Source organism: Urocampus carinirostris, chromosome 15 (genome assembly GCF_059441175.1).
Source record: "Urocampus carinirostris isolate Australia breed hairy pipefish chromosome 15, RoL_Ucar_1.0, whole genome shotgun sequence".
NCBI lineage: Eukaryota > Metazoa > Chordata > Actinopteri > Syngnathiformes > Syngnathidae > Urocampus > Urocampus carinirostris.
In genome coordinates, this window is record NC_142363.1 from 2,247,536 (window position 1) to 2,262,223 (window position 14,688).

General features: G+C 40.1%; 1 protein-coding gene across 1 annotated transcript in view; it reads left to right on the forward strand.

The window, feature by feature from the left end:
- Positions 1-11,004, forward strand: part of pxdn (peroxidasin) — an 86,392-nt gene extending 75,388 nt beyond the window's left edge. Inside the window, exons 16-23 of the mRNA XM_088354211.1 lie at positions 2,320-3,326; positions 3,395-3,891; positions 3,983-4,117; positions 6,655-6,863; positions 7,762-7,873; positions 7,969-8,101; positions 8,727-8,840; positions 10,043-11,004. Of these exons, the coding sequence (XP_088210337.1) occupies positions 2,320-3,326; positions 3,395-3,891; positions 3,983-4,117; positions 6,655-6,863; positions 7,762-7,873; positions 7,969-8,101; positions 8,727-8,840; positions 10,043-10,177 (2,342 nt within the window). The 3' untranslated portion in view covers positions 10,178-11,004. The remainder of the gene's footprint in view (positions 1-2,319; positions 3,327-3,394; positions 3,892-3,982; positions 4,118-6,654; positions 6,864-7,761; positions 7,874-7,968; positions 8,102-8,726; positions 8,841-10,042) is intronic.
- Positions 11,005-14,688: the final 3,684 nt, after the last annotated feature.

Here is a 14,688-nt window from a genome sequence, read left to right on the forward strand (position 1 = left end):
AAATGGACTGGTACCTTAAAAATCTGTCTTAACACCCCACATATACACCAATGTAAATGTAAATAAATGTAAATGTTCTGCATTTATACAGCACTTTTCAAGTCAATGAAAACCTCTCAAAGCACTTTACAATGTGCTTCACACTTTCCTTTTTACACACACTAACTATCCAATAGCAGCGTCAGCAATGTGCCATGTACTAGTTTAACCAAGAATTATTCTACCTGTTTTAATGATAGCAGAATCTGCTAGTGAAATATCATGATATACAGTAATAATAAACAAGGCCTTAGGATTTCATGAATAGACGAAATGGAGTGATCTATCAAAAGGTTTTTATATTTTAGAAGCAACCTTGGAATGAGTGATTTTAACGTATTTTTATTGTCCACTTTTATTAGCCCTAAGTGGATGGGTTAAAACTGTTTCAGTGATTTCAACCTGGCATCAGACCTGCAGCTTACCCAAGTACCGTATTTTCACGACTATAAGGCGCACCGGGTTATAAGGCGTACCCCCCAAAAAATAGCTTTTTGTCATATATTTTCCATACATAAGGCACACCGGACTATAAGGCGCTACAGTGGGAAAGTCAACAAAACAATCAGATAGTTCAGACAAACTTATTAACCCCTTAATATTCCGACGGCTCACAAAGAGGCAAATACGAGTCTCAGACACGTACTGACACCGTGTCCGTACGATGTCACCAATCACTCGAATGTGTCATTCCACGTATCATTAGGAAGGTTAAATTCTTGGGATTCAAGAAGTGCCAACCATTTCTTAGTTCCTATTTTCTTTTTCGCTGGCAACTGTGTGGACAGCAAACCAAGAATTTCATTGTGCATGGAAACGTGTTTCTTTACTGTGCATATGATAATAAACACTTTGATTTGAATTAAATTTAAAAATGGACTCATCACAGAAACATTAAGATCAGTCTGAAACAAGAAACTGAGAAAATATAAAGCCGGGGTAGCTCACCAAAGTCGTCTTGCAGCCATCACATTCAATAATAATACGCAACCATTGTCCTCTTAAATCTGTGAGTGTAGTAAATTCAACTGTGTAAAATATGTACACACTCCAAAACACGCAATAATGCCGACAATTAAACGGAAAAAAATCAACCGAGAAGCATCTGCATAGATGGACGTAGTTTGTTGCTGTCTGTTCAGCCCTATTAATTCCTGATTACAAATACAAACTAGTAAAAAATGTTTTCTCCAGGCCGTAGAGTAACCTAACTTGTGATTCACATCTTTTTTGGCCCGCTTTAGCCTATGTGAGCCTGTAAATGCTAAAACTTTAGCCAAAAGTGACTGATTCAAATGATGATTGACACATTGGTTAGTAAATGAAATGCCGGGATATATATCCCAGCATACACCGCTGACTTGCCTTAGTTGCGAGACCTTGCGACTCAATATTTAACCTTATATAAGGCGCACTGTATTATAAGGCGCATGGTCAGCTTTTAAAAAAAAGGAAGCCTTTTAGGTGCGCCTTATAGTCGTGAAAATATGGTAGATCTAGTACACACTGAAAAAAAAACTTGGACACTTGGCAGATATTTTTCTTAATAAAAAACATATACGACAAAGAGATGAAGAAAATCACTTTTTAACAACAAATATGGTAAACGATTTTCAGTAAAACAAGAAGAACCATGTTATGTATTTTTTTCCTATTTTAAAATTTGTATAAATGTTTTCCCATGTTCACCATAATAACTTAAAATGAGAACAATGATTTTATAAATCAGCAAACTACTACAATTTCCCTACTGAAAGTTAAATGTTTAGTACACTCTGGAAATAAGGACAGAAGACATCAATGGATTTTAGACTTCCAAGAAAGACAGGGATAGAGACCTTCATATAAGAACTGTTCTAAAGGCCCTCCCTGTAGCCCTTTCTTTTTATTAAATTTCCTAGGTTATAAAAGCAGATGTGCCCTAAAGACTGTGGGATTTCAAAGAACAGCAACATGATTGGCCGGTAGTGACAATAAATCAGTCAAAATAACAAACTGGCATCCTGTCAAATAATCCCCTTTGGTGGTGTCCAATATTAAAACTGATTAAATTTGTTAGAACCCTATGCATGCAATGCATGTCCAAGATGTTTGTTAATGCTGTGACCTGCACACAGGGAAGAGAGAGATTGAGAAAAGAGAAAGATAGTAAGGCAGAATTTCTTGAGTTAAGCCACAGATATAAAAAAACTCACAAATGTGTGCCTTTATGCTGCATATCTAATCTTGGTGGAATTGTAATCTCTATTTCGAATCCAATCTGTCCACATGTTCCCCCAGAGTTTCGCTACAACGACCTGGTGTCTCCGCACTTCCTGGACGTGATTGCCAATCTCTCCGGCTGCACAGCCCACCGCCGCATCAACAACTGCTCAGACATTTGCTTCCACCAGAAGTACCGCACTCACGACGGCACCTGCAACAATCTGCAACACGCCATGTGGGGCGCTTCACTCACCCCCTTTGAGCGACTCCTGAAATCCGTCTACGATAATGGCTTTAATCTCCCGAGGGGAGCCACTGAGCAGGCGCGCAACGGATACAGACTGCCCCTGCCCAGGTTGGTGTCCACCACCATGGTCGGGACAGAGTCCATCACTCCTGATGATCACTACACGCACATGCTGATGCAATGGGGTCAGTTCCTGGATCACGACTTGGACTCAACAGTGGCGGCCCTCAGCCAGTCGCGCTTCTCTGACGGACAGTTGTGCACTCACGTCTGCACCAACGACCCGCCTTGCTTACCCATCCAATTCCCCCCTAATGATCAGCGGCAGCTGAGGAGCGGTGCCCGGTGCATGTTCTTTGTGCGCTCCAGCCCGGTGTGTGGCAGCGGTATGACCTCGCTTCTTATGAACAGCGTGTATCCGAGAGAGCAGATCAACCAGCTCACCGCTTACATCGACGCCTCCAATGTCTACGGCAGTTCGCGCCACGAGTCGGAGGAGATCCGCGATTTGGCCAGCCAGCGAGGTCTGCTCCGGCAAGGGATTATCCAGCGAACGGGGAAGCCGCTGCTGCCTTTCGCTACAGGACCACCCACTGAGTGCATGAGGGATGAAAACGAGAGTCCTATCCCCTGCTTCTTGGCTGGGGACCACCGTGCCAACGAGCAGCTTGGACTGACAGCCATGCACACGGTGTGGTTTAGGGAACACAATCGCGTGGCCTCAGAGCTGCTCAGGCTTAACCCACACTGGGACGGGGACACCATCTACCATGAGGCCCGCAAGATAGTTGGAGCACAAATGCAACACATCACTTATCGTCACTGGCTGCCAAAGGTAAAAAATTAATTTCTGGCGTCAACTGCGTCCCACTGCGGACAATGGTAACTGGTTGTGTTTCCTAGATCCTAGGCGAGGCAGGCATAAGGATGATGGGGACGTACACAGGTTATGACCCCAATATTAATGCGGGCATCCTCAATGCTTTCGCCACCGCGGCATTCCGCTTCGGCCACACCCTCATTAACCCGATACTCTACAGGTTAGATAAGGACTTCCAGCCCATCTCCCAGGGTCACATCTCCCTGCATCGGGCCTTCTTCTCGCCCTTTCGCATCGTGAACGAAGGGGGCATTGACCCACTGCTCCGCGGGCTCTTTGGCGTGGCGGGTAAAATGCGGGTCTCCTCGCAGCTGCTCAATACAGAGCTGACTGAGAGGCTATTTTCTATGGCCCACGCTGTGGCCTTGGACCTGGCAGCCATGAACATACAGCGAGGAAGAGATCACGGCATACCCCCTTATAATGATTATAGGACCTATTGCAATCTGACGTCCGCCCAGAGCTTTGACGATTTGAAGAACGAGATTAAAAACACTGAGGTCAGAGAGAAGCTACAAAGGTGATTTTTAAACTATATTTTGATTGTTTGGTAACTGTAACCAAATGCTTCTGAGACTTAAGTCACTAAAATAATATTTGTCCTTTGACAGACTTTATGGCACTCCTCTAAACATTGACTTGTTCCCCGCCATAATGGTTGAAGACCTGGTTCCTGGTAGCCGGCTCGGGCCTACTCTCATGTGTCTTCTGGCATCTCAATTCAAACGCCTGCGAGATGGAGACAGGTACTAAACTTGAACTTGTTTATTCCCAACCTTTTACTCTTCTAACAACCCTTAAGGCAGGGCTACTACTTGGCCCGGGGGCCAATTGTGGCCCCCATCTGAAAATGAAAAGTTTAAGGTGACTTACGGATTTATTTATTACTAAATAGATAGATAGATAGATACTTTATTCATCCCCGTAGGGAAATTCACACTTCCAGCAGTCTACCCCGTTGTTTATTAACAGATGAACATGATGCCCTAGGGGTGCTTGTAGCGAAGTGGATGACGTCACGCCAGTCCAAGAATTCGACATCCCTGCAGCAGATGGAAAACTTTTCTTTGTGAAAATCCAGGGATACACCACCTCGTGTTAGCAAGTCCGCCTCCTCTCTGATTCCCCCCGGCTTTCGTGTCTCTGTTTAGCGGCGTTGAAGCCGGATTGCTCCGGGTAGCTCCGGGTGGCTACACGTTAGCGTCCGGAATGCTAAACGTGAGCCACGTTTCCGCAAAACACAGCAACTGAGCTCCCTGTGCGCTTCGATGTTTTCCACCAGCACTCGATGATCTTATTTGGTCGTGAGTTCGCATTTACCATGATTACGGATGGTACCGAAGACTTATAACGCCGCTTCGCTAGCTCCGGCTCTTCCTCGATAGGCCCCTTCATCACGCCGGCACGAGAATTCTTCAAGGCAAGGAGTTGAAATTCCTTGAATACACGCATTTCTTGTGCGTTAAAACCCATGTCCATAGGATAGAAGTAATCCATAGTGTAGTGTAGTCAAAACGGGAAGAAAAAACTCAGAAGATAGGAGCAGACCATAAAACAATAGGGCAGCTGCTGGAAAAGGCAGCCGCTCGTGGCAGCGCCTAAAATGTATTTTGATAATGATGATGATAATATCAGTTTTTTGGGCCCAACCGCATCCAGACCCTTGTTCCAGCGGCCCCAACGTAAATTGAGTTGCTGCTGCCGTAATGGATCAGTTTTAATTTTGAACCAATTTCCTAAAACCTGAAAAATTATATATGATAATCGATCGCTCAAAGCTTTAGTCACTCCATCGCTATGTTTTCGAGACTATGTTATTGCGATTCTAAACAAAAGTAAAGACACAGATGAAAAAAAATGTACACCGAACAACGTTTTAAGAAATGCTTCAAGTTGTGTTGATTATGCGTTAAGGATGACGTGACCATTTGAGATGGCAACATATGTTACGCAGCATACTTTCGTGATCTCGCTGCATCTTTAACCATTTTCTATGAGTATATATGTGATATGTAATGTAAGCTAAAGATTTGATCAATTACTCATTGCAACCATGGGCAAGGTACATATCAAATGCAAAAATCATTGGAAGAGATTTAAACAAAAAAAAAAAAAATCACATTTCAATGTACTTTTAAAAAAATACTTTACAGTGTCATAGTAATTAGAATAATATTGCCTTGGGAATAGTCAGTTGATTCAACCTTTCTAGACATTCTATATTATTATCAGTGCCTTCAAGCTACGGGGCTAGCACAGATCCTTGAAAGGTCTTTAAAGGTATTGAATTATTTATTCTAAAATTAAGGCCTTAATAGGCATTAAAATTTCTTAAATCCAATTTTCGAAAGTCTTAAATATGTGAACAAGTTTATATTTGTTTGAACTTAAAAGATTTAGTAACATTTATCAATTGTCTTTTTTTTTAATGATTCACCGATTTACTTATATAATTATAATAGGACTATGACAACGGTGATGTTGTTTCAGCCGGGCCTTTCACAGCAGACCCATGTCTTAGGACTACCCACAATACCCCTATCGACTTCGGACAGAGACATTTTCTTTGCACCATGTGGAAGTGTAATTTTAATAAGAAGTTGCTGTTGGACAAACATTTTTTGCCATGGCTAAAAGCTGTGCCAGGTAATGTGTACAAAATGCGATGTATTTTCTGCAAGAAATTTTAAACTCTGCACAGTTGGAGTCAAGACATTGGAATCACACATGCAAATTACGAAACGCATAGCTTCAGAATCGAGTTGCCAGCAGACACCAGAGATTTTCCAGTTTTGTCTGTCTCTTGTTTCCATGTGCCCCCACCTGGGCGCCCGATAACAACCGGGACAGCGCAAGCATCACAACTTCGGAAGTTTATCAGTATGCCATCAGTGGAAAAGTCGGTTTGTGGTATTTGAACACCGTGACTAAACACCTATCATTTAAGTCCAATGAGCGAGTTGGATACTCATTTCTTGCAATGTTCCCCTACTCTGGTATTGCCGATTTGTTTGGATGCGGTTCTGACTATACAGCCTTCATTAGCAAGTTTGGATTTGGTCGACTTGGTCTTAAATTTGATTTAAAAAGGCATAAAAAACGTCTTAAAAGACTAGAATTTAATTTGCCTTAAGCTGTAGGAACCCTGTGCTGGCACCTTTTTCCTACTACAAATTGATGTGGCTTGACCACTCAACTGTGTCCAAGACCAAAATGTGTCATGTGGAACCGTTAGACCTTCAGTTTATCATCACTGAATCCATCAAATTCTTGTTATGTGCAGATTTTGGTATGAGAACCCCGGGGTGTTCACGCCTGCCCAACTGACTCAGCTGAAGCAAGCGTCTCTTTCTCGGGTACTTTGTGACAATGGAGACAACATCACACGCGTGCAGCCGGACGTCTTCAGTGTGGCAGATGTGCCACACGGCTATGGCAGCTGCAACAACATTCCGCACATTGACTTGCGCATGTGGCAAGACTGCTGCGAGGGTAAAGATTCTAATCTGTTGCTTGGGGCCGCCCCCAATGACGTCACAATCAGTGTTGGGCACACTACTTTAAAAATATAATTAGTCATAGTTACTTTTTGTACTTTTTGTAGAGTGAGTAACTGAGTTAGTAGCTGAAATACTCTACAGTGAAAGTTACTAGTTACCAGTGAATGTAACTACTACCGATACTTTAAATAGAAGTTTTGTATGTAAAATAATTCGAAATACGAAACACTGCAGTGACGTCTTTGACCAGAGTTTACTGGAAGAGATGGTAATTATGACTTTTTTTAGAGAAACGTCTTTTTTGGCTCCACTCAGTAAAAAGAGCCGGCTCTATTTGGTCCGAAACAGGTATTCAGGTTGTTTTTGTTGCATTAATCTCTACATTACCAATTATTATGTAACATAATGCACAGACTGGCTTAAAATGGGGGAATATAAAGAAAAAAGACAAACATGAAAAACAAGAGACAAACACAATAACAAAAGGACAAAGAGCAATAAATCATTTTATTTATTTAAAAGTTACCTTTACCTTTTTATACAAACACATAAACAAGGAAAAACACAGAAAATATAAGTAAAATATTTATGAATCTACGAATTATTTTTTACATTTTTATGCTCAACAAATTTATAGTTAACAGCACATAATACCAAAAAATACATATTGACCAATCACAAGAGAAACAAGGCGTCTTGGCGGCGGCCAGCTGTTGAGTGGTGGGGAGCTGGCTCACATACATCTTTCATTTGCGAACGGCGAAGTTGAGTGCTGTTTAACCAAAGCAACACACCACTTTTGCGTATACTGATAAAATAGCGCCGTTATGTAATGGGGTTATTCCCAACACTAATCATAACACAAAAGTTTGTTTTTTTCATTCTGCCAGACTGCAGGACTAAAGGTCAGTTCAACGCACTGTCATACCACTTTAGAGGGCGCAGATCAGTTGACTACAGTTATAAAGAAGGCAGACCAGATTACAGCATCAAGGAAAAAAGGTGACTTGCGGCCTCGTTGATCATTTTTCGCAGCGGTAGTTTAGTCTACGTAGGATTTTGCCACCTTTGGTCTAATTTGCCTTTCATCTTCTCAGTGCCTTTGTAAAAGCCGAACAAAGCCTGATGAATGTCACTGTGACCTCCCAAAAAAGCATTGATTCCCCAGCTAGCGAATTCCAGGACTTTGTGTCTGACATGCAAAAGACCATCAAAAACTTACGCAAACAGGTACGTTCATACAAATGCACAAAATTGGGGAATAAGTGGGGTGTCTGTTGACCAACTAGCCTTATTAAGGCAGGTGCATCTATCTTACTTAGCTCCTTTTATCAATAGTACTTGTGTTGATGATAGAATTGTATGTAAGTGAATCTTGTGGGGGGTTATTACCCTAAATTCCAGACTACAGAGCACCTTTGATTAAAAGCCGTATGATCAGACTTGAGAACAAAACTCAATTTTGTCTTCGTACAAGTTGCACCACATGAGACAAGCGCACTTCAGCAACCACGTGGGGAATTTGACGTTGATGCCTTCGGCTGAAGAACGCTGTCAGCACAAACTTTTCTTCAATCACTTAAACCTTTTCGACTAATTAACATGTAAACTAATATGGTGACTGGTTTGCTAGGGTGCTGATGTTTTGCACATGACGTCATAGCTCAAAAAAGACGAGACAGACTGTCTTCAAAATGCATTGATATATATAATGGTAAAAACATGTACCTTTTTCTCACGTTTTGTATGTTTGTTTGTTATGAATTTGGGTATAATGCAGTCCATTTACCATTAGTTTGGCTATCCTTTTTAAACAACTGCCTTTGAATCTGGCTCTTCCATTTGATTATTTCAGATTGAACGACTAGAAGCCCGTCTGAGCAAGACTGACTGCACTGACAGCAACAGGCGCGAGCGGACAGATGGAGAACGGTGGAAACAGGACTCGTGCACTCAATGTACTTGCAAAGTAGGTCCAACATATGCACAGGGTTATGTACCGTATTTTCCAAACTATAAGGCACACCTCAAAAGTGAGCTTTAAAACAATATTCTACAGAATAGGGTGGATATTTTTTCACAGCTCCCACACTTGAGTTTGTATAGCATGGTAAGTTGGTGCAGGTGTAAAACTGCATTTATTTAACTGTTAAAATAATCCAGTTAATGCACTCAATGTGAGACATGAAAATCTTTTTTCCCCCATTGTTTGTTAAAAAAATGTGCTATGCTTAGTAAAGATCCCTTGTCATCCATAATTATAACATGTAGCTAGAGTACGCTGAATGATGAAGCATAATACAGAAAAATGGTAAGCTATCAGTTGACATTCTTCTACTGATTCTCCCTGGATCTAGCCCGAGGGCCAAATTGAGTTTGTCGTCCCTGGTTGAATCTATCTGAATTCAGAAGAAAATGCTCTATGAAAATCTGTGTTTTCATGCACTTTGAGTATAAATGGTGTGATAATGAGATAACCTTGAATGCCTTAATGTATGTCATCAGTACCACTGCTGGTCTAATTGATAATGTGTCAGCACCCTCATCGCCGCGTCCCGGGTTCGAATCCTGCTGCAAATGATGTATTGAAATTGAGGCCAGCCATGACTATCGATTGATCGCTGTTGCTCAAATAGAGTAGTATAGAATAGAATTGAATAGAATATACCTTTAATGTCATTGTTACAAAATGGGTCGAACATATTGTGACAACAAAATTGGACGTGGCACTCCAGTGTCACATTTAACAGTGAGGATAAAAGAAAAAAAAGAAGATAAAGGAACAAAGAAGATAAGGTTATAATTTACACAATATGAAGGAACAAAGAAGATAAAGGTTATACCGTACAACCTTGTGTAGTAGTGCACACCTTCAAATACCATACGTATTTGCTATCTTAGTCACAGTATATAAGGCACATCGACTTATAAGGTGCATTTTCGAATGTCTGGCTAATTTGGAATTTTTAGATGCGCCTTATAGCCCGAAAAATATTATGCATAATAAGTTCTCAAACACTTGCATGTTTGGGTTAAGAGCATATCCTGATATTCTGGTTGGTCACCTTTTTGTTCTGCTGTCGGCTGGAGTTCCCAAATTTAACCACAGGGAACTTTTTAATCCTCCCTAATTTAACAAAGCAACCGACCAGTCTTTCATTTCTTCCTCAGGACACCAGGGTCACCTGCTATGTGGAGTCTTGTCAGCCGGCTCAATGCAAAAATCCAGTCAAGCTAAAAGGCGCCTGCTGCCCCGTGTGCCTGCACGAAGCAAAGTGGCAAAAAGCAGACTTTAGCCATGAATAATTCTCAGGACCTTTCGACAATTGCACTCCAGTGTCTCAAACACTCCAGACATTCACCAAAAGGAGAAAACCTTTGAAGGTGTCTGTTGTTAACAGTTGCCTCCAGACACCCTATAACCTCTTTTTTTTTTTTTACAAAATCGTATACTTTGTAGGGGGGAGGGGTAGCGGATCAGGGGAAAGGGTCATATTTTGTTGTTTTTGGATTGCAGCATCCCCCGGGACTAAACGGATGCATCTTTGGCTCCACGAGGCCCGTGCTGTGCAACTAATAGGTTTGTGTGTTTGCCCTCCCTTTTTGGCGTAAAATCACAGGGCCAGTTGCCATCAGCCCCGCAGGAAAGGGAAGTAGATTGAGAGGAGGCCGGCCAGTGTTTTTCTCAGGTTAGAGATGCCGAAAACTGGTGCTATTTTATTCCTTATGAATCAATTAATCACTAAATACCTTTTAAGTATTGTCATTTGTATGCAACACAGCCTGTACCTTTTTGATATCTGCTTTTTTTCTAATGTAAAATGATAAATTAGAACATTTTGTACAAGGTAAAAGATGTTTTGTAGTTAGAACATCCTTTAATCAAAGGTGCTTTCATGTCATGTTATAATAATGTACTGTAGGTCTATTTTGTTTTGTCCAAATGAACATAATGTGAAGCCCTCTGAAAATTTAACTGAAAAAGATGTCTACGGATTTCCATTCCGAAGCATCTCTGCCAGACTTCTTTGATGACCGTCATGTTGGAATATCACGTCTGTTCATGTATTTTCCAAATGTCAAAGCCAAATGTTAGCTAGATTTCAGTATTTGTCATTATAGTTTATACACAATGGAAGGCCTGCAATGGTAAATGGTCTCTATTATACTATAGCGCTTTTCAAGTCACTGAAAAATTCCCAAAGTTGTTTACAATGTGTTTCACTTTTACCCATTCACACACACACAGAGACACAGACAAGCTGATAGCGGTGTCCACCATACAAGGCGACTTCCTACTTATTGGGGGGGATTAGGAGTTCAGTGTCTTGCAATGAGTATGTTTAACTCCTTTTTGGGGTCTGCTTTCACCTGCCGCAAACCTGCAGTACTGGATTGCAAAGTTTTTGTTAAGTATAAACAACACATATGGCAAACTCGTAGCCCGCGCTGAACATATGTGGCCCTCTCGACTAGGCTAAGAAATAAGGGGCAAACAATGACATGCAGTTTTAAACATGTCCACTGGATGTCACCAAAGTTAAGTGCCACTCCCAAAACTGGAATTGCTAACTACCAATAATCAACCAGAGAACATGAAGGAAACCCATCCCAGTGTTATTTTACTAAAAAGTCACGCATGTGCTTTTTAAGGGAATATCAAAAATAAACAATGATAAGTTAGCATCTAGGCGTCATTGCAAGTTTGAAAGTGCCGTGCGTAATATGAGGTGTTCCTAAAAAGTTGAAAGTTTAATATTTTCTCCATTAAGGAGGTGTTAAAAATGCCCAGCTGAGTTCAAAGCACCCTCATGCTTTATTTTCCCATGCGCCTATCTGCTTTTATTTTACTTCTATCAGGCCTGTTTTGGGCAGAACAAACCCCCAAAAAGATGAAAAAAGAAGTTTACTCGAGCGTTTCTAAGAAATAAATGCAAAACGTGTAACTTTACTGCCATCCCCTGGTTTAAAGTCATGTCAAGTCAAGTCAAATTTATTTATATAGCCCTTAATCACAAAAATGTCTCAAAGGACTGCACAGGATTACAGTTACAAAATTACACAATTACCTGATCTCAAACCAGCATGCGGGCAAGGAAAACCTCAGTGTGAGGAGAAAAGAACATGATTGCAGGATTAAATTCTCAAATGATGCACTTCACCTTTAAAGAAGTTTTAGCTCCTTTCTATAATATAAAATGTAACTGAGAAGTTTTCATATTCAGATAAACATTTTCATAAAAAAAATAAGAGGCAGAAAGACTTTCAAATCATTAAATCCATCATTCGAATTGGTGTTTGTGTGCCATTTTTGTCACTTTTCATGTTTCCTAGTGTTTAATTGTAGTGGAAAATTATTGTTTTTCTTTTTTTGTTTTATTTTACAATTGCACAGTGGATGAACGCTACAAAAGATAAACTCTTAGAGAAGGGAAAAAAAATAAAGAAAAAAAAGGCCTCAATGATCAAGTCTTACATCCCTACATCATGATTTAATTGTGACCCTCCAAAAAGACCATGCACCTATGGCACCCTTTCAATGCTAATATTTTCCTTGTCTGTCCCCAATAAGAATGTTTTTTCAACCATTTGGCCCCCGGGCTAAATGAGTTTGACACCCCAGATATCCACGTTTGCAAAAAAATGAAATGTATCTTTAGTTCTGATACATTTGGAGATAGTACCTGCATGTTTTTTTGCCAAATAACAAGTGTTACGTCATTTAGACAGGCGCTGGTTTCTCTAACCCTCTGACCTTCATTCCGCTTAATGGAAACCATATGGGAGGTGGGAAATTATGTCAGGGAATGGTGCTGAATTTCGGGATGCAGACAACCAAAACACATTTCCTACATGACGTGTTTGCATGCACCGAGATGGAATCAACCACTTGTACACACAATGTCCATAGACAACCAGGGTTAGGTAGGGTTACTTTAACTGGATTACTTTCAATTACTTTTGGATTACTCCAATACCAAATATGCTAATAAAAGACAAAAGAAACTAAATATAAATAAAAATAATAAATTTTGTGCAGGCTTGGGGAGTAACGGAATACATGAACGGCAAAAATGATGTTGGCAAGCTGTTTGGATTTATTTTCATTTTGTTTCTGTCGCATTTTATGTTTTGCCAGAGATCAAAGACATCAAAGCCAGGAGAGAAAGCTTACCACGTGTTGTGATTCATAATTTTATTCATATTTAGTTTATTTTGTCTTTTATTAGCATATTTGGTATTGGAGTAATCCAAAAGTAATTGAAAGTAATCCAGTTAAAGTAACCCTACCCAACCCTGTAGACAACTTCATTTTGACGCACTGGCTCACTTATGTTAACATAAATCATGGTTTTGGTCTTCCTCTTTTGTGGCAAAGCAGCGGAAGAGTTACTTTCCATTGTTTTCTTCATGCGGTAACATCCTGAGCAACCATCTGTCATTAAATCAAAGAAATACTCTGGAATGTTCGGTTGTACGGGTTACTCCATTCAAATATGTGTTTAATAATTTTTATGCAGACTAAATGTGCGAGTATTACTACTTGATCTAAATTTTGTACTTCCTTAGCTCAATTTTAACAGCATATCACAATTTTGCCCCATTTGTGTGTGCCATAAAACTGAAGTCTTTTATCAACTTCACCGTGACTTTCCTTTTTCTCCCCTCCTAAATTACTCCCACGTGCTAATGGAATGCAGAGCCTTGCAGGACTGAACATGCATTTACAAACACTGTCCCTCACAAGCAGTCAATGTGGCTTGACTAGTACCTATCATGATATTTTTATAGTATGTTTGCCAAAGAATTGTTTGCACTGTATAGTATGCCTCTCAACGTTAATAATAAAAAATAAGCCACCTTTTTTTATTTACTTACACAATTGTTTTTGGTTCTTTATGTCAAAATCATAAACACCATGGCTATCTTACTCTTAGATGCTGGGAGACAGCTTGTCTGATAAATCCATTCAAACCCACGTGGAAATAACCCAAATGAGTTATTGTTTTCATAATAAAAGGGCTTTATCGTGAATTATGTTAATTATTTTAGAATATTACAGACATGTCAAATTTTGCAGTTTGCGCATGCTCAATATCATCCTTGTTAGAGTTAATTATTTTCATGTTATATAACTTTCAATTTTGGTCTTAGTTGTACAGTTTACAACCAACAGAACCCGTTTTGGCTGTACATTGCTAAATAATCCTTTATAGCTCATTAAAAAATGTATGCTCACTGTTGTAGCACTTTAGATGAAAACCCACATAACAAACTGTAAAAACTAAAAAACTTCAAAAAGTACTCGGAGCAATTTTATTTAGTGAGCGATGGGGATGGGTGGAGCTCTGAACACCTCGCACAGCAACGTATGCACAGAAGGTAAATACGTCCGCATTAGGTATCCTGTTTGCAGTATTTTGTGACATTGTTACAAAAGAACTTTGGTATTTTTATATTGATATGGTACACAGGCTCTGGCATTATTATTATGTCATAGTATTTATCCAATCAACAAACATCACACAATGAATTAAAATGTGCTAAAAAATAAGCTTTTGTCTGGAGAGCGGGTTTTGCGCTTTTGTTGAAATTTGTCTCAAAATATATGGTGTGGCTCTCTCGGGGGGGAAACAATTGTTTTTATGCTTTTTTAGGTCAAAAAAACGACCCCTGACCTACAGTTTTTAATATGTTTACTAGATGTCAAATCTTTTCCACCCTCGTCATCCTGGAAGAGGGATTACCACTTGTGAGGCCCCTTCTCAAGGTTTCTTTTTTACTCACACTGAGGTTTTGAGTTTTTCCTAGCCTGC